Consider the following 22,024-nt stretch of genomic DNA (forward strand, 5'->3'; position numbering starts at 1 on the left):
AATGCTTTTATAAAGAGTAAAAAGTGTTAAAAGTGAAAGCATCTATAAGCGTTATTGTGAAAATCATGGGCTTTTCGTACTAAAATATTTTTCATATACTTTAAAAAGTATTTTTACCCGATAAAAAAAAATATATAGTTTAGATAAAAAGTCTGTATCTTATAAGCTAGTAGTAAACTCATTTGCTCGTTATTAAAAGAAAGCACCGAATTCATTTCATATCAAATAACTTGATTCTAAGAAGAATAACCGAGCATTTTGCTCTTCAAAACAACTACTCTTATTTTCTTTTCAAATAATCTCGACAACACATCAAAGTCAAACATAAATTTTAATAAATAAAAAATATATTATTTAAGGTTGTCTATCGAGCTTAGCTATATTGTTATAACCCGACTCCTTCGATGAAGGTGACCCATTATTCATAACGTGCAAATCAGCCACTAGATTTTTTTAATATTAAAAAGGGACAGAGACTAATTCCTTTACGGATTTAAATACGTTACGGCGAGCCCTTAATTTAATAATTAATTACGAAAAAAAGTAAGAAAAAAAATGTATAATTGACTTTGGTATGAGATGAATGATGTGATAGAGTGGAGTAGAAGAGAAATATGAGATGATTTAAATTAGGGTACAAGAATTTTTATTCTATGCTTAACCTGAGGACCTTAGGCCCTCCTTGTGGGGTCCTTACAAATATAACCCCTAAACGCTACCCGAACCTTGCCACGTGGGCTGCCCTACTTTTTTTTTTTTTTTTTNTCATTGGTTCTCTTTCGCCCAATCATACTTCGCCAAGTGTACATTCCTTGCTTTTTCGGATTCTTTCGTGATTTTTTTATTAACTATATTTTACATTATCTTATTATTATCACAAACATAAGTTTACCATTTTCTTTTAATTAATTAACCATTTAAGGCTTTTTTGGAGTTTTAATTTTTTTTAAATAACGACGAACTCATCTGATCACTCCGACATTCCTTACGAGTCACCTTATTGATATAAGCAGTGATATCATCTTCAAGATTACTCTCATTCAGATTCAGACGTAGTTTCTGTTTATTTAATATACACATTCTTTGTGTCACAAACTCAAATAGTTTATTATATTTTTATTTTAAATTTATTAGGAAAAATCGACTTTTATATATAAAATTGAGACAACTGGAGTAGAAATCGAGTCAAAATCGAGTGGAGAAATCTCTTTCGGTTTGGACTTCTAAGATAAAATTCAAAAAGGACAATATTTTCTTCTTAAGCCCGAGTCAGAATCTGTTTGAGCACGAGATTTCTAGCTCGATTTATGGTCATAAAACACAAATACAAATGCTCCTCAAGTTCATCCAAATGTTGCCCCAAATTGAGACGGCATTGCTGCAACTGGCGCGCCACTTCCCCAACGCCGCCATGCCGTCCATCACGACCTTCCCCTAGCTCAACCCAGAACCTCATCAGCCCCCTCATATGCTCCACCTCCTGATTCAACCGAGCCACCAGCCGACCAACCGTGTCGAAATCCCTATTCAAAGTGTACGTCGCTTTGGCAGCCACATCCAGCACTCGAGCCATCTCCTTAACCCTGGCTAACTTCACAGCACCCACAAGGCCAGCGAGACCCGGTGCAGCAGCAACAACCACTAAACCAATTCCATGAGTCACGAGTATTACAGTAAGCGACGCGGTCACAGCCACCAACAACCCAGCTGAACTATGCTGGAAATATCTGACCCTCTTGACCTTGGTTCGAGCCTTGTCGCGGTTGAACTCCAGCTGTTTCAGCAATTTGGCGCATCCGTTTTGGATTATTTCTGGAAATGGGTTGTGGATGGAGAGGGGTTTGAAATTAAATTCTGGGTTTTGTAAGGACTGGATGGCAATTTCTGGACGTAAATGGTTTATGTCTTTGAGTAAACGGCTACACAAGAGAGAGGCATTGGCTGTGTGGGAGAAATAGTCTGAGAGAAGGGATTTGGAATTGGGCCGTAGATGGGCCCAATTTAGGATTCTTTTGACGGTGGGCTCAGTTGGGTCCAGTAAATGTTCGGCGAATAGCCGGTAAGACGACAGCCGGCTTGCTGTTGTGGACTCCACTACTACGTCTTTTATCGCCACGACACGTGTCCAGAAATCTAGATATGATTCCGTGCGGAAGGCGTTTGCGTACTCCTCCCGCACGTCTACGCCTATTGGACGGCTCCTAATGTGTACCCCACCATCTATTCAACACAAATAATTAAATAAAGGTTAAATTAACAAAAATATTCTTAAAATTTTTAATTTTTTATTATATCTCAATTATATTTCTAAACTTTAAACTGTTAAATTCCATTTCTAAAAAATATTTACTTTTATTACTATATTCATTCAATTCATCATTTACCTTAACATGCATACAGTATATAACATTTTTACCGACATGACTAGAATTACCTGAAAGGAATTTTCGGAGACGAGAAACGAGCTTTGATTTCTTCATGAGAGTGTGAGGAAAAATATGAAACTAAAATCTGAAATGTTCGTGAGAAAGAAAGGGAAATGAGTTTTATAAGAAGAGAGAGAGAGAGAGAGGAATTGTTTGGTTGGAAGGAAAGAAAGAAAATTGATAGGGAAGGTTTGTGGTATACGGGAAGCTTTTGTTTAGACAAAAGGAAAGGAACATCCAAGACTTTTTCGATCTCTATCTTGTTGAGAGTGGGATTTGAACCCACGCCCTTTCGGACCAGAACCTTAATCTGGCGCCTTAGACCAACTCGGCCATCTCAACTTTGATATAATATGAAGCCCTACATCAGTTGAATAGAGGAACGAAACATTTCAGACATCTTACAAATGGTCATGAGTTAGACACTGGGCAGTGTGTCCTCGCGGACACAGGCTTCCAAATGGTGGATTGTGAGATCCCACGCCGATTGAAGAGGAGAACGAAACATTTTTTTATAAAAGTGTGAAAACCTCCCCTAACAATCCAAAGCAAAGTAGACAATATTTACTCGAATTGAGCAAGTATATAGTATCACAAGTAGCAAATAATAAGTACGAACAAAGTGCAAGTATACGTTATTATACAAAAGTATTGCAACAAATATTCATATGAATAGCCACAATGAAACATCAAATACTACTCACTGATTTCTTCAGCACTGCGCTTCTTGAATCATCCTTGTCGTAAAGACGTTCTATCAGTTCATTCCAAGTTTCTTTCTTCCTCCTCGACGACCCTCCACTTGATCCTGGTGACTCTTCTTCTTCTTCCCCATCATCTGTCTGGTCGAAGGTCCCGTATGGGGCAAGCGCGTAGGCATGTGGCACTGCTAACGTCACGGCACGTTGCAATGCAGCCTTATACTCTTCGCTATGCTCTCTAGCTAAAGTCTCTTGCCTCTCCATCTTTTGTTGGGGTGGTATCTGCATGGCTTTATCATCCTTGTGCATTAACTGTAGTTGACAGAAGCAAATGGTTGTGTTGTATTTCAAATTTCCATTAAACTTGAAGCAGTCGGCATAAATGGCTTGGTAGAATGATGGAACTTACTTCCAGGGCTTGTTTGGCTTCTTTCTCTATCCAAATGATGGCATGGTCAGAAGTTGCATTACAAGAAAGAACTATGTGTTCAAACCGCCCATCTACTGGAACAGCCGTCTTCACCACAGGTGGAAACCTTCCGCATCTTTCAACAAGAAACACCAGGTGAATCCATTCAATGTTAGAGCAGGACATGTTTCAATGGTTGAGAAAGCCACATTAACGTAACATCCTAAGCCCGTCGCTAGCAGATATTGTCTTTTTTGGGTTTTTTCTTTCAGAATTCCCCTCAAGATTTTAAAACGAATATGCTAGGAAGAGGTTTCCACACACTTATAAAAAATGTTTCATTTCTCTCTCCAACCGATGTGGGATCGGGATTAACACCGGGCAGTGTGCCAGCAAGGACGCTGAGCCTTGAAGGGAGGTGGACACCAAGCGGTGTGCTAGCGAGACACTAAGCTCTGAAGGGGGTGGACACCGGGCGATGTGTCAGCAAGGAGGCCAGACCCTGAATGGGTGGATACCGGGCAGTATGCCAACGAGGAGGCTGAACCCTGAAGTGGGGTAGATAATAGGCGGGTGTGCCAGCGAGGACGTTGGACCTTGAAGGGAGGTGGATGGTGAGATCCCACATCGGTTGGAGAGGGGAACAAAACATTCTTAATAAGGGTGTGGAAACCTCTCCCTAGTAGGCGCGTTTTAAAAATCTTGAAGGGAATCCCAGAAGAGAAAGTCCAAAAGGAAAATATTATAAGTTAAAAGAGGCTTCCTTTCCTCACATTAAGTATAGGAAGGTCATAAACTCAGTGTCTCAACTTTATGAACACACATGCTTGTAATAAAACAATAAATTCTATCCACATAACAAGCACAGTCTTAACTGGTATGTTTTCTTGTTTGAACGGAACATGAAACAAAATTTCACCAACTTGAAGGGACGCAAGAATTCTCCACAACATTAACCAACTTAATACGGAAAATACATGTCGTTTTTACCTGAAGGGCTTTCGCTCGACGATGTGATAGAGTCGACCAGGTGCATAAAGCCTCCTCGGATCTTTAAGCATCCGGTCCTCTGATACACACGTATCCCGCAGGCACCTCAGGCATAGAAGGCATGGCAAACTACAAGGAAAACGAACCAATTTATGTAATATTCATTGTTGGGGAAGGGATAATTTCAAATGATTATTGAGAAACTTATAATCATACTGAATACATCCAAGCTTCCATTTCCAATCTTTTACTTTCACAAAAATGCAAAGTTTCTGTTGTTACTTCTATGCAATGATCTTTAACATAAGAATCAGTTCACACTGCAAGAATAGAGCTCTCTATGTTTGCAAGCAATATTTACTTTACCAACAACCTAAAAAGTATTAACACCATAGAGAGACATGAATCATAACCCATACCAGAGTAGTGACTTAAAAATGTCTTCCAAGGGGGTGGCTGTCCTGGGTAAGAAGTCATCCTGGATCAGAATAATAATCACCGTTACATTTCAATTAGCAAGCATAAATTCTGCACATATTGAGCACACTTCCATGACATGATAATGTAACAGCCCAAGCCCAAATCCAAATCCAAATCCATTGCTAGCGGATGTTGTCCCTTTGGATTTTTCCTTTTGGTTTCCCCTCAAGATTTTAAAAGCATCTACTAGAGAGAGGTTTCCACACCCTTATAAGAAATGTTTCATTCCCCTCTCCAACCGATGTGAGATCTTACAATCCACCACCTTTGAGAGTCCAACGTCCTCGCTGAGACACTGCCCAGTGTTTGGGCTCTGATACCATTACTAACTGTTCAAGCCCACCACTAGTAGATATTGTCCTCTTTGGACTCTCCCTTCCCGGCTTCCCCTCAAGGTTTTAAAACGCGTCTACTAGAGAGAGGTTTCCACACCTTTATAAAGAATGTTTCGTTTCACTCTCCAACTAATGTGGGATCTCATAATCCAACTCCTTTGGGGGCTAGCTTCCTCGCTGGCACACCGTCCGGTGTCTGACTCTGATACCATTTCTAATAGTCCAAGCTCACCACTAGCAGATATTGCCTTCTTTGGGCTTTCCCTTCCGAGCTTCCTTTCAAGATTTTAAAGTGTGTCAACTAGGGAGAGGTTTTCACACCCTTATAAGGAATGTTTCGTTTCCCTCTCCAACCAACGTGTGATTTCAGAAATAACAAAGAAGCCTTGTAGTTATAGAAGAGATTCACAGACAAATCCTAGGACTTATCAGAATGCTTTGTAAAATAAAAAAAATTAAGAACATACACAGTTTACCTGAAGAACAACAGAGTGGATGATATCTGCATATCTAACAGCCAGATTCAGGGACATGCATCTAGCAGGAGCAATAGCATAGCACCTTATCCGCTTCCGATCAATATTTTCCAATTTTTCGAGATTCTGTGCAACTACCAAAGTTAACATGGCTGCTACTCCGGAGCCAAGAGAATGCCCAGCAAACGTCAAAGTATAGTCTGGATACTTCTTCACCAAATCCTTTAAAGTTTCATTCTCAGTGTCCAAAACCCACCCAGCTGCCTTCAGAAGCCCATTGTGAACATATCCACCATCAAATTTCTTCTTTCCCAGCTTATTGTCTAGTAAAACAGCATAATCACTCTCCTTTGCCATATTAAGTCCCCTGATAGCAAGAACAATATCGCCATGATCATGATCAAGATATAAAATATATGGAGGAGCCCGCCCTCGTGTATCTTTGTATGTCTTCTTCACAAGTAACAAATCTGGATTGATTCCATAACCACCCACCGGTTCCCAAAGGGGCTTTCGAATATCATCTTCATACACAGCTAGGATATATCTACAAACCCGGGGAATAGGCTCAAACTCATCGGAAGTGGCTAAGCCCCAATTTTCACTGTCATGACCGGCTGTGTGCAGACAACGTTTCCAGACCCAACGAGAACATCCCAGACAGCATACACACTCAAGGATAGGCACGCCACATATGATAGACATTGATGCCTATGATCTAGCCTCAAAGGAACGATAAATCATGCGGATGTTCCTAGTAAATGTAAGACATATCAAGAAACATATTACAATAAAAACGGATCAATTCAGCAACCAACATCATATCAACATTCCAGTAGCTTCCAATCATTGAAGATCATGAAACTAAACTAATTCGGGAATGAAAATCAAGACAAACGAGGTTCTGGGTTTCGAATTTTTTGCGAAACAGAATCATACACAGAACATTTTAGAACTGAAAAACAGGATTTCAAAGATTGAAAAGGTTCTTTAATCGCTGGATTTCTAGAAGTTAACTATCGAGACAGAGAAATCGAGTCAATGCTGGGAAGCTAAGAGCTATTCATAGAAAGCCAAATAAGAAATGCATATAAATCCAAAGATAGACAAGGAAGGATTATACCTACCTGGAAGTCAACGCCTGTATTAGGGTTTATGAATTTGGAAGATTGCGTGCATTGAAGGGGAAAATTTGATCTGGGGAAGAACATGGTGGCTGGGATTATTGAAAGGGAGAGAATGTTCAGCCAGAAAACTGTTAATTACTGCGAAAATTTGAACTCGGAGACTAAATTTTGCGATTCCCAGTTTTTTCACGTGACCTATCCACACAACCACGTGTTGCTAATTCGTTTATGACCGTTGATTCTTTTTTGTTCCCTCCATTATAATGTGAATTTCCGAAACTAACCCTCCCGGGGCTAGACTTGAAATCCAATCCGAGCCGTCCACGATGTTCACCAGGATGAGCTGGATTTCACCCCCGCGTGTCGCACTCTCATTTGTTCCTTGTTTCTGCTATGGCCTACAACTTAACCAATTATTCATTCCCATTCCTTATAACCACGCGCAACCTCCAGCGCGTGTTTCCACTCAACATACAACTATTATATTTAAAATCAGGAATAAGAAAGAAATTTAATATCCTTAAATTTATGGAATAACAATTTGATAAAAAAAAATATTTATTTTTATTTGTGTGTGTGTGGAATATAAGAATCGAGGTTGTTATTGCTATTTATGAAATGCAGTTGTTATTGCTATTTATGAAATGCAGTTGTTATTGCTATTTATGAAAAAACAATTTCATTATAAATTCATGAGGGGATTGGGTTCTTAAAGCACATCAATTCAAATGGCAACTCCAAAGCTTTTTGCAGTGTTCATCGCAGTCATGTTCTTGTGTTCTTGTTTGGTTGCATCAAGTAAGGTGTTTTGATCCAATTTTTGTTATTTTTTATTATGAAACATTGTTAATGACATTTAATGTCCGGTCGTTGCATGGCATGGCAGCTGAAGTGCAAGGTTTGTGGAGCTGCATTCGTCCATGTGCCAAAGATGAACTGAATTATGTCTGTAAGTTGGATTGCCTCCATCAACATCGAGGCACTGGATCTTGTATACCTAAACGAGATGACACCAGTGGTGGTGAACTTTTATGTTGTTGTGATCGATGATGCGCAAAAAAGAACGAGTTGTCTTGAATTGATGTTGCTGGAATAAAATGATAACGGGTTACGTATCTTATTAATAATAATTGTCGAAATATCTTCTCATTTTTACTGAGATGTAAATTTGATTAAAATACTCTCGAATTATAAAGTGTTTTCCCTCGTTTGTTAGGGGAGGTTTCCACACCCTTATAAATAGTGTTTTGTTCTCCTCTTCCAACCAATGTGGGACATCACAATTCACCCCCTCTGAGCCTCAACGTCCTCGCTGACACTCGTTCATTTCTCCAATCGATATAAGACCCCCCTGTTTTAAAACGCGTCTGTTAGGAGTTGTGTTATCCTCCCCAACCAATGTGGGACATCACAATCCACCCCCCCTTCGGGGCCAGCGTCCTTACTAGCACATCGCCTCGTGTCTACCCCCTTTGGAGAGCAACGAAAAGGCTGGTATATCGTTCGATGTCTGGCTCTGATACCATTTGTAACGACCCTGATCCACTGCTAGCAGATATTGTCCACACCCTTTTCTCTTTTTTTTGTTATCCTCTCCAACCAATGTGAGACATCACAATTCACCACGCCCTTTTCTCTTTGTTTTGTTATCCTCTCCAACCAATGTGAGACATCACAATTCACCCCCTTCAGGGCTAGTGTCCTCGCACTCGTTCCTTTCTCCAATCGATGTGGGACCTCCCCCCCAAACCCACCCCTTTGGGGTCAACATTCTTACTGACACACTGCCTCGTGCCTACCCATTTCCGGGGAACAGCGAGAAGGCTGACACATTGTTTGGTATCTGACTCTGATACCATTTGTAACAACCCTGATCCACCGCTAGTAGATATTGTCCTCTTTGGGGTTTTCCTTTCGGGTTTCTCCTCAAGGCTTTAAAACGCGTCGGTAAAGGAAAGGTTTCCACACCCCTACAAAGGGTGTTTTGTTCTCCTCCCCAACTAACATAGGACATCACAAACATTGTCAAATACTCATAGTAGTGTTAGTACAAATTTGAACATAGTCGTTGCTTATAGTAATTTGATATTAATATATGAGTGTAGAGCAAATTAGATAAATTTATGTATAAAAATACATAATTTATGTAAATAATACAGCCCAAATGGAAGTCCGGCCCATTAACAATTATTCACACGATATAAAAACACCTCTAAATCTTAAAACCCTAATTTTTCATTCCTCCGGCTTAGGACGTCTCCACTCATTGAACAGGTAACAAACCCTAGCTTTGCATCTTACCAATTCTTGTTCCTTCGACATTATTCGTTCTTAGTCCTGTGGATCAATTTTTGGAGCTCAATATCGATAGTTTGTTTTTGCGTACGAAGTTGAGTTTATCTGTGTTTGCTAAGTTCTTAGACAAGCAATTGTTCTGTATTGAATCGTTTTGTTAATGATATACGTTTAGTGAGTTGTTAACGTATTCTCTAATTTGCAGCTTGATCCCTAGTCGTTAATTAGCTCACGATCTCTATAGGCACCGTAATGATTTGAATGTATTCCGTTGTGGTTTTACTTTTCTACTCAGGAAACTATATTCTGCTTGGATCCCTTTAACTGAGAATTTTTGCACTTTGAACGTGCTTAGTAAAATAATTTTGATGTGGCTGGAGCTATACATGGTTGTTGCTTGATTTAAACACTCAATTTTAGTTACAACGATCAAATGTCAGGAGTCTGATCTGTCTTTGCTTACTTTAAAACCCAACTCTTTTAGTCTTGCAGCGTTTGAATTTTGCATTTAAACTTAGTTTTCTCATAGTTTTATTGAAGCAGGTAATGGCTCCAAAACAGCCGAATACAGGCCTTTTTGTTGGGCTGAACAAGGGCCACATAGTCACCAAGAAGGAGTTGGCTCCACGACCCTCTGATCGCAAAGGAGTAAGTCAATCACCACATAACTAGATCTTTTGGAATTTCCTTCAATGGGGAAATGTAAGGCGTTGGGTTTTCTCTGTTTAAACATGTTTTGCCAGGGATGTTAGTTATTTTTTTTAGTTGCTTGAGGAATTAGCTTATTTTATTTCATTTTATTGGACCAGTTCTAAACTGTAGTTACATACTTCTAACATTATGCTGAAAGTCTTGTTATATTGCTTATCTATCGGCATAGTTTTCACTAAATGTGAGATTGTGTTCTCATGTTACCGTTTTTATATCTATTAAAACAGAAATCAAGCAAAAGGGTTCTTTTTGTCCGGAGCTTGATCCGGGAAGTTGCTGGTTTCGCCCCATATGAAAAGAGAATCACTGAGCTTCTTAAAGTTGGTAAAGACAAGCGTGCTTTGAAGGTAGCCAAAAGAAAGCTTGGAACTCACAAGAGGGCCAAGAAGAAGCGTGAGGAGATGTCCAGTGTGCTAAGAAAGATGAGGTAATCCAATCTGTCCATTTAACAAGGCAAAACTGCTGTTTTTACATAAACATGGGGGTCTGAATCATGTTTTGTTTGTAACAAAATCAAATGATTCACATCTGGTTAGCATTCTGATTCCATTTCTGGATATGTTGTATTTTTGCAGGGCCGGTGGAGGTGGTGAGAAGAAAAAGTGAGATCATTACACTTGTGCTCATTTATTCAAAGTTTCTCTCTGGCTACTCTTTTTTTATTGTTTTACTACTGAATTTGTTAAGAGACTGAGCTCTTTGCTGTAGACTACTTCAGTTTTGTTATCTTTAAACTCGTTTTTACTAACACCCAATTTTGTTATGGCCCTGTTATTTTCATAGTGCGATTCGGTGAATTAATAGCCCGTCTATGTTTTGAGTGTATGGATCACTCTCAGATGATCATCACATAGCTATTGAGGACGAATCAAATCAGATGATTCTATTTTTTTAAAGCTATTGAGAACGAATCAAATCAGATGATTCTATTTTTTTAAATCTTTCGACCTTTTAATATTTGTTCTATAATAATCCATTATTTTGTTATGTGTATTTATATTATAAGGTCATAAGGGAAAATTATAGCATGAAATGGTCTTTAGGAGTTGGAATTTCAGTCTTATACAAAATTAGAAAATTAGAAAGAAAGGTCTTGTGACATCAAGCATGTTGAACGGATATGTGGTTATTGACGACAATGTCTTAGACAAGCATGAGCGGATGTTCAACATATACCCATAGATAACCTGGTTTAGACTTCCCCAATTTACCGAACATGCCGTTCACTTCCTAAAGGAGCTCATTTTCACAAGCTCGTTCTCATTACCTTATCCATTATAACAACCTAATCCCTTATAAATTAGTGTTCCAGTAGTTGAAAAATGAGAGGTAGACCATGCGCGGGCCGGAGCGACAGCATAATGCAAGGCGAATGGCAGTAATCAGGAGACAATGTGAAAGAAAACCTACACAAAATAAGCGTCAACACAATCTTATACTCCATGAACGTCAAGTGCCTTCCAACGCACATTCTTCCTCCAAACCCAAACGGCAAATACCCCATCTTGTGGCTGCACCCCCCAGCTACCCCGTCGTGTTCGAATCTCTCCGGCCGAAACTCGTTCACCTGCTCGCCCCAAAGGGCCTCGTCGTGATGCATGGCCACCACATCTATCCACATGTTGGTGCCGTTCGGGATCGTCAGTCCGTTTACTGTAATGTCTCTTCTAGCTTGCCTTTGCACGTTGGGTGCGGACGGGTATAGACGTAGAACCTCGCTCATTACCCATCCCATCTACATTTTGTTGTGTTTTTAAACGTCAGATTTTTTTGATGTCTTTTATGATTAATGATTAAAGAAAATATGGTTTAATTTTATACCTTTTTGAGCTGAGAAAGCTTAGTGAAATCAAAGTCACTCTCTTTATCACCAAGAACTTCCTTAATCTCATCTCTCAGCTGAGTTTGCCACTCCGTATGAATACCCAAAAGCAGCAAAGTCCACGTCAAAGCCAACGCCGTCGTTTCATGCCCACCAAAGAAAAACGTCTTGCACTCATCAATCAGCTCCGTCGTACTCAACCACCTCCCCAACTTCCCCTCTCCACCACTCTCTTTCAAAAGCAAGCTCAAAAGATCATTCTGCTGCACCACTTCCGCCGCCGCCGCCGCCGCCGCCTGATTCTCTCTCCTCGCCGTAATCACCTCTCGAAACAGCTCGTCGATCTCTTCACCAAGGCGTTTGGCCTCTCGGGCCTTGCCGGCGATCAAAATCCCGGCGAACGGAACTCCGACAAGACGGTTGGTTTTAAAGAGTGTCATCTGGAGATTCCTGAGTTTGTGGAAGACTTGTCGGCCGCTTATATGGTCGATTCCAAAGCTGGTTTTGGCGATGATTTCGCCGGCGGTGGAAGTGATTTCGTTTTCCACTTCGATTTGTGGATGGCCGGAGAGTACGAGGTGGGCCCACCTGTCCAGCATTTGGGTGGTGGACTCCACCATTAAGCTCGCCATTGCCTGTACGGATTGCGTGTTGGTCATTCCTAATTATTATGTTTTTGAAAAGGAATTGATAATATATAGTTTGAAATGGTCAAAAAAAAAAAAAAAAAAAAAACCTGAAAATTGAATACACGCTGAAAGGCAATCAATGTTTGCATGTCTATATGTTTCATGTGTTTTTACACTACTAGTGTATGAATGTGACATGTTTTAAATGTCATATATATATATATATATATATATATATATATATATATATATATATATATATATATATTTTGTATTTTGTCTTATAAATACCAATGAATTTTTTTAAAAATTCGACAATATTATTAAATTTTAGAAATAAATGTCAAAAAATACCCTTAAATTTTAAAAAAATTTAAAAATATCTCAATTTTAGATATAAATAATTAATATTTTGTTTAAAAAATAACTTTTAAAAAATTCATTAAATCTTTAGTTTTTTTTTAAACTTAAAATATCTTTTAAATTAAAATAAATCAAACTTCCAAAAATTACATTAATACCCTTAATTTTTTTATTTTTATTTACTTTCAATACTCAAATATAAATAGAGGGTTTTCGTTCATATATATTAATGATAAAAAAAATTAAATTCTTTTATAAAGATTAAATATGTTAATATTATTTTTTTTTAAAGTTTATAAGAAAATTTTCAAAACCCTTTTAAATATATTTTTGAAAATTTAGGAATATTAGGTAAATTAAAAATTAAAAAAAAAAAAAAGAAAAAAAAAAAACCTTTAAGTTGGAAGGATTAAATGCAGGAGTAATGACGTGTCTTTGTCGAACCCACTCGTCTCCTTCAGCCATCACCAATCCATTCCCAAACATCGATTTCCTATCACGTTTGAACACCGACGGCTTCCCCCAGTACTTAGCTTGCACTTCCCTCGACAACATCCTCACAAACTCCGGCTCTGCAATGTACAAGAACGGCTCTGTCCCTAACCAGTACGTAAATATTTTTCCTATGTATAATCATTACAAACACATGACTATCAATTTAAGCATAACTCAACTCATTTAATCATAAAAAAAAAACAATACCAACCATGGGCAGCTTGCCACCGAGAAAAGTAGGGAAACACAATGGAATGTATATCATGCGTCAAAGACTCGAACACACGACCGAAGCTCGTCCGTTTCATCTCGCTAATATTCCCGAGAGGAAAACTCGGGGTCGGACCTCGAAACCCATTTCGCTTGAGCTTTTTGTGGGCTAAAAAAGGTGAAATCCAACAAGAAAACAATAGCATGAAGAGCAAGGAAGTAAAGAACGCCATTATCACTAACCCAAAAGCTTCTTCAACCAACATCTTAGCTTTCTCTCTCTAAAATCAGTGTCTCAAATCCTTTGTTGATGGTGGAAGAATGGAATTTGGTCGGTATTTATAGGAATTATATGGGGATTTATTTATTTATTTATTTTTATTTTTATTTTGACTTTGAATTGAAGACGTTTTCCATATATGAACGGTTTTTTCAAGTCAACCCTTTGTTTTGACCCCTTTGGGGACAAAAAGGGGACAAATATTTTTAAAGCTTTTAATCTATAAAGTTTGCTTTCCTACCTAATTCCAATTTTTATTTATTTATTTATTTATTTTTCATTTTATTATTATCCACGTATAAACTAATAAAATTTAAATTATTTTTTTAAAATTTTTAATTTTGTGTTCAATAAGTCGGGACTGACTTAATAGTTTAAAATTTTGTTAGATATAAATTTAATAATTAATAGATAAATTTATTAAATATAATTATGGTAATATATATATATATATATATATATATATATAGATGTGAAGAAATTGTTTGCGTGTTGCTCCCAATAAATAGGACCAAGTTTTAGGATCATAAATGTTTTGATTATTCAAAAGGGTAGGGTTGGTTTTTCACGTGGGGGGAAAGGGAGGCCAAAATCAGGCGCGGAAGCCACCAAAGAATTCAAACAGAAGTGGGCCAATGAGATTTTGACAGGTGTCGAAGAACACGGCGGTTGGGTCAACTTTGCTTGTCCGCCCAATTCTACGGACAAAAAAACACACGTCCCGTTATTTCTTTGAAACTTTTTTGAGGCCAATCAAAGTGGAATTTATTTAACCAACTCCTTTTTTACTTATGGTTAATTTTTTTGATATTAGGCTTGATAAAATTACTCTGGAGTAGAAATTGGTTAAATTTTTTTAACGAAAAATCGATATGGTGTTGACTTAAAACAAAGTAGACGTGACTTGAAAACCTTAAATTAAATTTGAAAGAATGACACTTCAGTCACCTTTATTGTAACAACTCAAGCTTACTGCTGATCGATATTGTACTCTTTGTACTTTTCCTTTTAGACTTCTCTTCAAGAGTTTTAAAACGCGTCGGTTTAGGAGAGATTTCCACATTTAGCAGTTGCATTTTATAAACGTTGCGGGGAAACTCGAAAGGTAAAGTCCAAAGAGTACAATATCTACTAGCAGTAGCAGTGAATTTGAGTTTTTATCTAAGAGTAAAATTTTTTTTACTTCAAAAGTAATTTTAAAACGTACATGGTAATCTAGCAAATTTTTTTACAACAAACGTGAATTATAGAGATTTGAAATGTACGTGAATTATGCTTATGTTCCACTATCGGAATAACTTGAAGAATTTTTGAAAAGTCAAAAATAAAAACATGATAACTTACTCATGAAAATAATTTTTTTTTTTTTTTTTTTTTTTTTTTTTTTTTTNTCACACATAAAAACCAAACACATTAGTCAGATAATGAAAATTTCAACCCTTTGAAACCAACTTAACTTTTTTATTTATTTTATTTTATTTTTGTTTCAACAACGTTGTAACCTTAATGTTGTGCATGAAAATATATGTCCCAATTTGTTGTTTTGAATGGAAAAAATTTCAAAGTTGAAACCTTGTTGTTACATTCAAATTCAACAAACAAATATGTGACATATATGGTTCTTAAATTAATGTTTTAAGAAAAGCTTAGAACATAATTATTCTTAATTTAGAATACGATGTAACATAATATCCTAAACTTTAGGCGTTAGAATTGGTCAAATATTCAAATTAATTAGTTTCCTTCCTTAAACTTCTCCTTCTTCTAACCTCTCATTTTCCTCCCAATCCATTCCTTTCCTCCTCTATTTCTCTCTTTCTTCATCTCCCTTTCCCATACTACACTCTTTCCCTCCTTCCTCCCCCACAACAAGACAACATGGTATGCCTTTCTCGTACTTGTTCTTCCGTTATTATGATTATCGATCGAACGGTAAAAACTATGTTTACTTTCTCATCGTTTGTTTGTTGGGTAATGTTTGTTGAATTAGGCGAACTCAGCATCTGGAATGACCGTGAGAGATGAATGTAAGTTGAAGTTCTTAGAGCTGAAAGCAAAGAGAAACTACAGGTTCATCATCTTCAAGATTGAACAACAGGAAATTGTGGTAGAGAAACTCGGAAAACCTGAAGAAACATACGAGGATTTCACTGGATCTCTCCCTGCCGATGAGTGTCGCTATGCTGTCTTTGATTTTGACTTCATCACTGATGAGAATTGCCAGAAGAGCAAGATTTTCTTCATTGCATGGTAAACATCAATCGTGGGTTCAACCTAAAAATTGTTCTTTACTAATATGTTTGACGTATAGGTCGCCCGAGACATCAAAGGTGAGGGGGAAGATGGTGTATGCGAGCTCGAAGGATAGGTTCAAGAGAGAGCTAGATGGCATTCAATTTGAGTTGCAGGCAACCGATCCGAGTGAGATGAGCTTTGACATTGTCAAGGCACGGGCATTTTAGATGCCGACAAGAAGAAGCTGTCTGTGGCTCGTTTGTGTTTGGTCCAAGTTCATGTGGGATGGTTTGTTATTGAACGAACAATACACATCTTCTAGAGAAGCTTTTGTATTTTTTTTTTTTAATTATTTATTATTTTATTTATAACTCAAATATACGTGTAGCCCTTTCATATTTGGATGTTTTGGGAAGTATTTTATAGCATGGTTTGTACTTTGTAGTGTTATGAAATACTTCCTCAAAAAATTGTTCTAATGTTTGAGAGGAAATTGCTAAGTTTTTATTTCAAGTTTGAGAATTATTTGAATTTATATCTCTTCTTTCTTTCTTCCATCTCTAAGTTTGAACCGCACTTTGATGGCAATGATTCCTAGCAATAAGTGAGCTAAGCCTATTCGTTCTATGGCCAAGCAACGTATACTCGAGCTTTAGGCCTGTTCAAGAAAGTTGCCTAAAACGGAGTAGATTTCGAAAAAGACCTATGGCCCAGCAACATATACTAGAGCTTCAGACCCAGTTCAAGAAAGTTGCCAGATTGCCTGGGGCCTACGCTTTTTTGAATCCAATAGTAGATGTTCAGTAATACCTCTATTCTTTTTTCTATTAGCTTTCTTTCTATTAGCTTTCGATAAAATTCTTTCTTTTTTTTTTTTTTTATATTAGCTTTCGATAAAATATATAATTAGAAAACGGGGCAGATTTTCAAAAAGAGTTTTGAAAGCAACCCACACCCACAATATATAATTAGAAAACGGGGCAGATTTTGAAAAAGAGTTTTGAAAGCAAGATTTGAGAAATTGAAATTGTTGTTATATGGGAAGGTGGAATGTAAGCAAAAGACAACGGCAATTGGTCGGCATGTTTATCATGCTCAAAGATGAGTCGTTCGTTAGGAAGTAGGTCCATGTAAATGGTCGATACAAAACCTAAAGGCAATTAACAAGGTCCATGTAAATGGTCGATACAAAACCTAAAGGCAATTAACAACAACGACTTACTGCATACAATTATCGGATATTCGCATATAATTATCGAGTATGAGAATATGACGAGGATTGGGTATGAGAATATGACCCGGGGTTAAATGTCTTCCTCTTCATTTGAGAGGTTGTCAAGTAAAATTTATAATGATCTTGCAGTTTTTTTTTTTTTTTTTTTTTTTTTTTTTTTTTTTTTTTTTTTNTTTTAATTTTGTTATTCTAAATAATTCAAAGTTGGTCCAAGATAAATCATGCAAAAATGGCCCATTGCATTCATTAATCAAATTTAAAATTAATAAAGGATTTATATTCAAATATAAATATATGGCTAAATTAATAAAATATAAACTAATTTTAAGTACTCTATAATTGTTAATATTTATATTAAAATTTTCAAAAATACCTTTTTTTTCAAAAATTTCATTAATTCTCTTAAAACTTTTTTTAGTTTAAAAATATTATTACAGTGTTCCAAAATTACTTATAAATTCTAAAAAAGTAACAATAAAAAAATTTAAAACTTTATTTTACGAAAGCGTTTTTTAAAATTTAGGGTATTTTTTTTAAAAAAAATTTAGGTAGAGTGTATTAAATTTAAGAGTATTTTTAAAACAAAATATTAATTTTCTAAAATTAATTATAAGAATATTTCAAGAAAAGAAAAAATTAAAATTTTAGGAACATTTTTTTATGACAAAATATATAACATATTAGCGGAGAAACAATCTGAACTGAAATCCTGGTCAATTGGCCCCTAAGTAGAACAGCTCCAACCACACCACGACAAGTGTCACCGCCTCTCAAACTCTAAACTTCCACGTGGCGTGCAACCCTTTTAAATGGGTAGACCATATTTAGATCCAAACTTCCCTACAAAAATCACGACCAGATTGCTCATAATCAACAATAACAATTTTATTCACCAAACCCTTTCTCACCTTTCCAACTCTTTTCGACCAAAATGGCAGACAGCTCTCAAAGTTTGAGCTACCAAGCTGGAGAAGCCAAAGGCCAAGCCCAGGTTCACTTCGCCCCTGTTTTCTTAAGTGCTTGGTGGTCGTTTAATCGATGATGGCTAACATATTGCTTTATATGATTGTGTAGGAGAAGGCGAGTAATTTGATGGACAAGGCAAGTGATACACTCCAATCAACCAAGGAGTCGATACAAGAGGCCGGACAACAGATAGCGGCCAAGGCTCACGGTGCTGCTGATGCTCTTAAAGACGCCACTACCTTTAACAAATGAAGCTTCATCAAATTAGCTTAGGCTTTCATGAATAAAGGCTTTATCATCCGAATGGAAACATCGTATTAATTTTCTCTTTAAACGTTGAATTTTGTTGAATTGCACTTCTATTCGATATATGAAATAGAAAATTTGAATCTTGTCGCTGAAATCTATGTTTTAAGCTAGTTAAATTATGTTTGTCACTACTAGAGCACGTGATTGCTCAAAGAATTGGAGCACGTGGCTAAAACCACGGTGTTGGGGATTTAAATCCTTCTTCACCCACAATCATACTTTTCCTAAAAGTAAGAAAACCATGATTAGAATAGCGGACCAACCTAGCTATGTTAGGCTCTTTAACCATTATTGTAGCTGACCATATGTATGCGATGCCCCCTTGTTCGTATCTAGCTACTGACTATGGTACACAACTTTCATTGTTCATATCTAGCTACTGACTATGGTACACAACTTTCATTGTTCATATCTAGCTATCTAGCTACTGACTATGGTACACAACTTTCATTGTTCATATCTAGCTACTGACTATGGTACACAACTTTCATTGTTCATATCTAGCTACTGACTATGGTACACAGTATAAATATCATACTATAAATTAAATATAGTATACCCAACTCGAATATGTATATATTTGCTTGTTTTAGCAAATAATAAAAATGTGTCCATTGTCTATGTTGCCGTGTAAGCTAGTATTCCTAGATGTTTATTTCTAGATATTTATAAATACATTTATTGAAATTTTCTATTAATGAGTGAATTAATGATAAAATTTAAATGCCAATAAAAATTTGTATTCAACAGCGAACTAATTTTCACAGGCACAAATTATGAACATTTAATTAAATGATAAAACAGTCGATGTGGGAATCGAGTAGATTTGGCACTGCCTGTTCCCATTAAAACACGCAAAGTTTTTAGTCCTATTTATCTAACGTCTCAAAATCAAAATAAATGGGTTGAATTTTGGAGTAATATAAATTTGGCTTTTTGTTTTTATTTCAATTTTAAAAAATAAAAAATGAAGAATTCGGATTGGGAATTTGTTTGGCATGAGCATTTTGGCTGTTGTTGCGTGCCCTTTATAAACCCCCCCGATGGCATGCGGATGCGTCACTGTTCTTCATAAACATAATACATTTACATTCCCCCCACCTCCTTTCTCTGTTCTACACGGCTTTTCCTCATATCTCACCAAAATGGCTCAGGTTCTTCTTCTTTATCTCTCTCTCTCTCTGATTCCTCCGCCTCTGTTTTTCTCTCTCCTTCCACGGATTTCTTTCTGATTTCGAGATTCGCAGAAAGTGGTGCTGAAGGTAATGACGATGACGGACGACAAATCGAAGCAGAAAGCAATCGAAGCCGCTGCCGACATCTACGGTTCGTTTCCGATTCGATTCGTTGTTTTCCGTATTATTTTTCTTCCACATTTCCGATCGGAATTGTGTGTGATGGTTGGATGACTAGGCGTTGATTCGATCGCCGCGGATCTGAAGGATCAGAAACTTACGGTGGTTGGATCGATGGACGCGGTGGCGATTGTGAAAAAGTTGAAGAAAGTAGGTAAAGTGGATATTATATCAGTCGGACCTGCAAAGGAAGAGAAGAAGGAAGAGAAGAAGGAAGAAAAGAAGGAAGAGAAGAAAGAGGAGAAGAAGTAAAGTAGAAGCCAAAAAGTACACAATTCCTTTACTCTTTCTTTCAATTTTTATTTTCCATATATATATATATATATATATTTTTTTTTTTTTTTTTTTTTTTTTTTTTTTTAATTTTAATTTTAATTTTAATTTTGTTATTCTAAATAATTCAAAGTTGGTCCAAGATAAATCATGCAAAAATGGCCCATTGCATTCATTAATCAAATTTAAAATTAATAAAGGATTTATATTCAAATATAAATATATGGCTAAATTAATAAAATATAAACTAATTTTAAGTACTCTATAATTGTTAATATTTATATTAAAATTTTCAAAAATACCTTTTTTTTCAAAAATTTCATTAATTCTCTTAAAACTTTTTTTAGTTTAAAAATATTATTACAGTGTTCCAAAATTACTTATAAATTCTAAAAAAGTAACAATAAAAAAATTTAAAACTTTATTTTACGAAAGCGTTTTTTAAAATTTAGGGTATTTTTTTTAAAAAAAATTTAGGTAGAGTGTATTAAATTTAAGAGTATTTTTAAAACAAAATATTAATTTTCTAAAATTAATTATAAGAATATTTCAAGAAAAGAAAAAATTAAAATTTTAGGAACATTTTTTTATGACAAAATATATAACATATTAGCGGAGAAACAATCTGAACTGAAATCCTGGTCAATTGGCCCCTAAGTAGAACAGCTCCAACCACACCACGACAAGTGTCACCGCCTCTCAAACTCTAAACTTCCACGTGGCGTGCAACCCTTTTAAATGGGTAGACCATATTTAGATCCAAACTTCCCTACAAAAATCACGACCAGATTGCTCATAATCAACAATAACAATTTTATTCACCAAACCCTTTCTCACCTTTCCAACTCTTTTCGACCAAAATGGCAGACAGCTCTCAAAGTTTGAGCTACCAAGCTGGAGAAGCCAAAGGCCAAGCCCAGGTTCACTTCGCCCCTGTTTTCTTAAGTGCTTGGTGGTCGTTTAATCGATGATGGCTAACATATTGCTTTATATGATTGTGTAGGAGAAGGCGAGTAATTTGATGGACAAGGCAAGTGATACACTCCAATCAACCAAGGAGTCGATACAAGAGGCCGGACAACAGATAGCGGCCAAGGCTCACGGTGCTGCTGATGCTCTTAAAGACGCCACTACCTTTAACAAATGAAGCTTCATCAAATTAGCTTAGGCTTTCATGAATAAAGGCTTTATCATCCGAATGGAAACATCGTATTAATTTTCTCTTTAAACGTTGAATTTTGTTGAATTGCACTTCTATTCGATATATGAAATAGAAAATTTGAATCTTGTCGCTGAAATCTATGTTTTAAGCTAGTTAAATTATGTTTGTCACTACTAGAGCACGTGATTGCTCAAAGAATTGGAGCACGTGGCTAAAACCACGGTGTTGGGGATTTAAATCCTTCTTCACCCACAATCATACTTTTCCTAAAAGTAAGAAAACCATGATTAGAATAGCGGACCAACCTAGCTATGTTAGGCTCTTTAACCATTATTGTAGCTGACCATATGTATGCGATGCCCCCTTGTTCGTATCTAGCTACTGACTATGGTACACAACTTTCATTGTTCATATCTAGCTACTGACTATGGTACACAACTTTCATTGTTCATATCTAGCTACTGACTATGGTACACAGTATAAATATCATACTATAAATTAAATATAGTATACCCAACTCGAATATGTATATATTTGCTTGTTTTAGCAAATAATAAAAATGTGTCCATTGTCTATGTTGCCGTGTAAGCTAGTATTCCTAGATGTTTATTTCTAGATATTTATAAATACATTTATTGAAATTTTCTATTAATGAGTGAATTAATGATAAAATTTAAATGCCAATAAAAATTTGTATTCAACAGCGAACTAATTTTCACAGGCACAAATTATGAACATTTA

The 22,024-nt window shown here is 36.4% G+C and overlaps 8 protein-coding genes, 1 long non-coding RNA gene and 1 other non-coding gene across 12 annotated transcripts; 6 read left to right on the top strand and 4 right to left on the bottom strand.

Moving 5' to 3' along the window:
• Positions 1-1,194: 1,194 nt before the first annotated feature.
• Positions 1,195-2,511, bottom strand: LOC111795767 (UPF0496 protein At3g49070-like). Its single transcript, XM_023678340.1, has 2 exons — positions 2,435-2,511; positions 1,195-2,220 (listed from the first exon to the last, which is right to left on the bottom strand). The coding sequence occupies exons 1-2, from the start codon at positions 2,478-2,480 to the stop codon at positions 1,259-1,261; spliced, it is 1,008 nt and encodes a 335-aa protein (XP_023534108.1). The 5' UTR covers positions 2,481-2,511; the 3' UTR covers positions 1,195-1,258.
• A 176-nt stretch (positions 2,512-2,687) lies between these two features.
• TRNAL-AAG lies at positions 2,688-2,768 on the bottom strand. Its single transcript has one exon. It is a non-coding gene; the product is annotated as a tRNA-Leu (tRNA).
• A 196-nt stretch (positions 2,769-2,964) lies between these two features.
• Positions 2,965-7,093, bottom strand: LOC111794345. Of its 2 annotated transcripts, none has more exons than XM_023676302.1 (6): positions 6,945-7,093; positions 5,818-6,571; positions 4,946-5,004; positions 4,527-4,655; positions 3,537-3,672; positions 2,965-3,439 (listed from the first exon to the last, which is right to left on the bottom strand). In XM_023676302.1, the coding sequence occupies exons 2-6, from the start codon at positions 6,520-6,522 to the stop codon at positions 3,116-3,118; spliced, it is 1,353 nt and encodes a 450-aa protein (XP_023532070.1). In that variant the 5' UTR covers positions 6,523-6,571; positions 6,945-7,093; the 3' UTR covers positions 2,965-3,115. The 2 variants fall into 2 exon arrangements, with proteins under 2 accessions (XP_023532070.1, XP_023532071.1); XM_023676303.1 differs by having other exon boundaries at positions 6,941-7,093.
• A 564-nt stretch (positions 7,094-7,657) lies between these two features.
• Positions 7,658-8,068, top strand: LOC111796253. The gene is made up of 2 exons (XR_002815311.1): positions 7,658-7,742; positions 7,831-8,068. It is a non-coding gene; the product is annotated as an uncharacterized LOC111796253 (long non-coding RNA).
• Positions 8,069-9,134: 1,066 nt separating this feature from the next.
• Positions 9,135-10,775, top strand: LOC111794635 (60S ribosomal protein L36-2-like). Of its 2 annotated transcripts, none has more exons than XM_023676717.1 (4): positions 9,135-9,218; positions 9,783-9,887; positions 10,178-10,377; positions 10,526-10,775. In XM_023676717.1, the coding sequence occupies exons 2-4, from the start codon at positions 9,786-9,788 to the stop codon at positions 10,554-10,556; spliced, it is 333 nt and encodes a 110-aa protein (XP_023532485.1). In that variant the 5' UTR covers positions 9,135-9,218; positions 9,783-9,785; the 3' UTR covers positions 10,557-10,775. The 2 variants fall into 2 exon arrangements, with proteins under 2 accessions (XP_023532485.1, XP_023532486.1); XM_023676718.1 differs by having other exon boundaries at positions 9,175-9,218; positions 9,769-9,887.
• Positions 10,776-11,229: 454 nt separating this feature from the next.
• On the bottom strand, positions 11,230-13,702 carry LOC111795022 (cytokinin hydroxylase-like). The gene is made up of 4 exons (XM_023677245.1): positions 13,471-13,702; positions 13,158-13,387; positions 11,772-12,407; positions 11,230-11,685 (listed from the first exon to the last, which is right to left on the bottom strand). The coding sequence occupies exons 1-4, from the start codon at positions 13,700-13,702 to the stop codon at positions 11,251-11,253; spliced, it is 1,533 nt and encodes a 510-aa protein (XP_023533013.1). The 3' UTR covers positions 11,230-11,250.
• A 1,867-nt stretch (positions 13,703-15,569) lies between these two features.
• LOC111795885 (actin-depolymerizing factor 7) lies at positions 15,570-16,444 on the top strand. Its single transcript, XM_023678513.1, has 3 exons — positions 15,570-15,630; positions 15,740-15,999; positions 16,061-16,444. Exons 1-3 carry the CDS (start codon positions 15,628-15,630, stop codon positions 16,209-16,211), a joined length of 414 nt encoding a protein of 137 aa, XP_023534281.1. The 5' UTR covers positions 15,570-15,627; the 3' UTR covers positions 16,212-16,444.
• A 1,687-nt stretch (positions 16,445-18,131) lies between these two features.
• On the top strand, positions 18,132-18,554 carry LOC111796119 (stress-induced protein KIN2-like). Its single transcript, XM_023678811.1, has 2 exons — positions 18,132-18,209; positions 18,293-18,554. Exons 1-2 carry the CDS (start codon positions 18,150-18,152, stop codon positions 18,434-18,436), a joined length of 204 nt encoding a protein of 67 aa, XP_023534579.1. The 5' UTR covers positions 18,132-18,149; the 3' UTR covers positions 18,437-18,554.
• A 980-nt stretch (positions 18,555-19,534) lies between these two features.
• Positions 19,535-20,130, top strand: LOC111794959 (heavy metal-associated isoprenylated plant protein 39-like). Its single transcript, XM_023677180.1, has 3 exons — positions 19,535-19,647; positions 19,741-19,819; positions 19,907-20,130. Exons 1-3 carry the CDS (start codon positions 19,537-19,539, stop codon positions 20,098-20,100), a joined length of 384 nt encoding a protein of 127 aa, XP_023532948.1. The 5' UTR covers positions 19,535-19,536; the 3' UTR covers positions 20,101-20,130.
• An 833-nt stretch (positions 20,131-20,963) lies between these two features.
• On the top strand, positions 20,964-21,386 carry LOC111794960 (stress-induced protein KIN2-like). Its single transcript, XM_023677181.1, has 2 exons — positions 20,964-21,041; positions 21,125-21,386. The coding sequence occupies exons 1-2, from the start codon at positions 20,982-20,984 to the stop codon at positions 21,266-21,268; spliced, it is 204 nt and encodes a 67-aa protein (XP_023532949.1). The 5' UTR covers positions 20,964-20,981; the 3' UTR covers positions 21,269-21,386.
• The last annotated feature ends 638 nt before the right edge of the window (positions 21,387-22,024 follow it).

This window comes from Cucurbita pepo, chromosome LG05 (assembly GCF_002806865.2).
Source record: "Cucurbita pepo subsp. pepo cultivar mu-cu-16 chromosome LG05, ASM280686v2, whole genome shotgun sequence".
Taxonomy (NCBI): domain Eukaryota; kingdom Viridiplantae; phylum Streptophyta; class Magnoliopsida; order Cucurbitales; family Cucurbitaceae; genus Cucurbita; species Cucurbita pepo.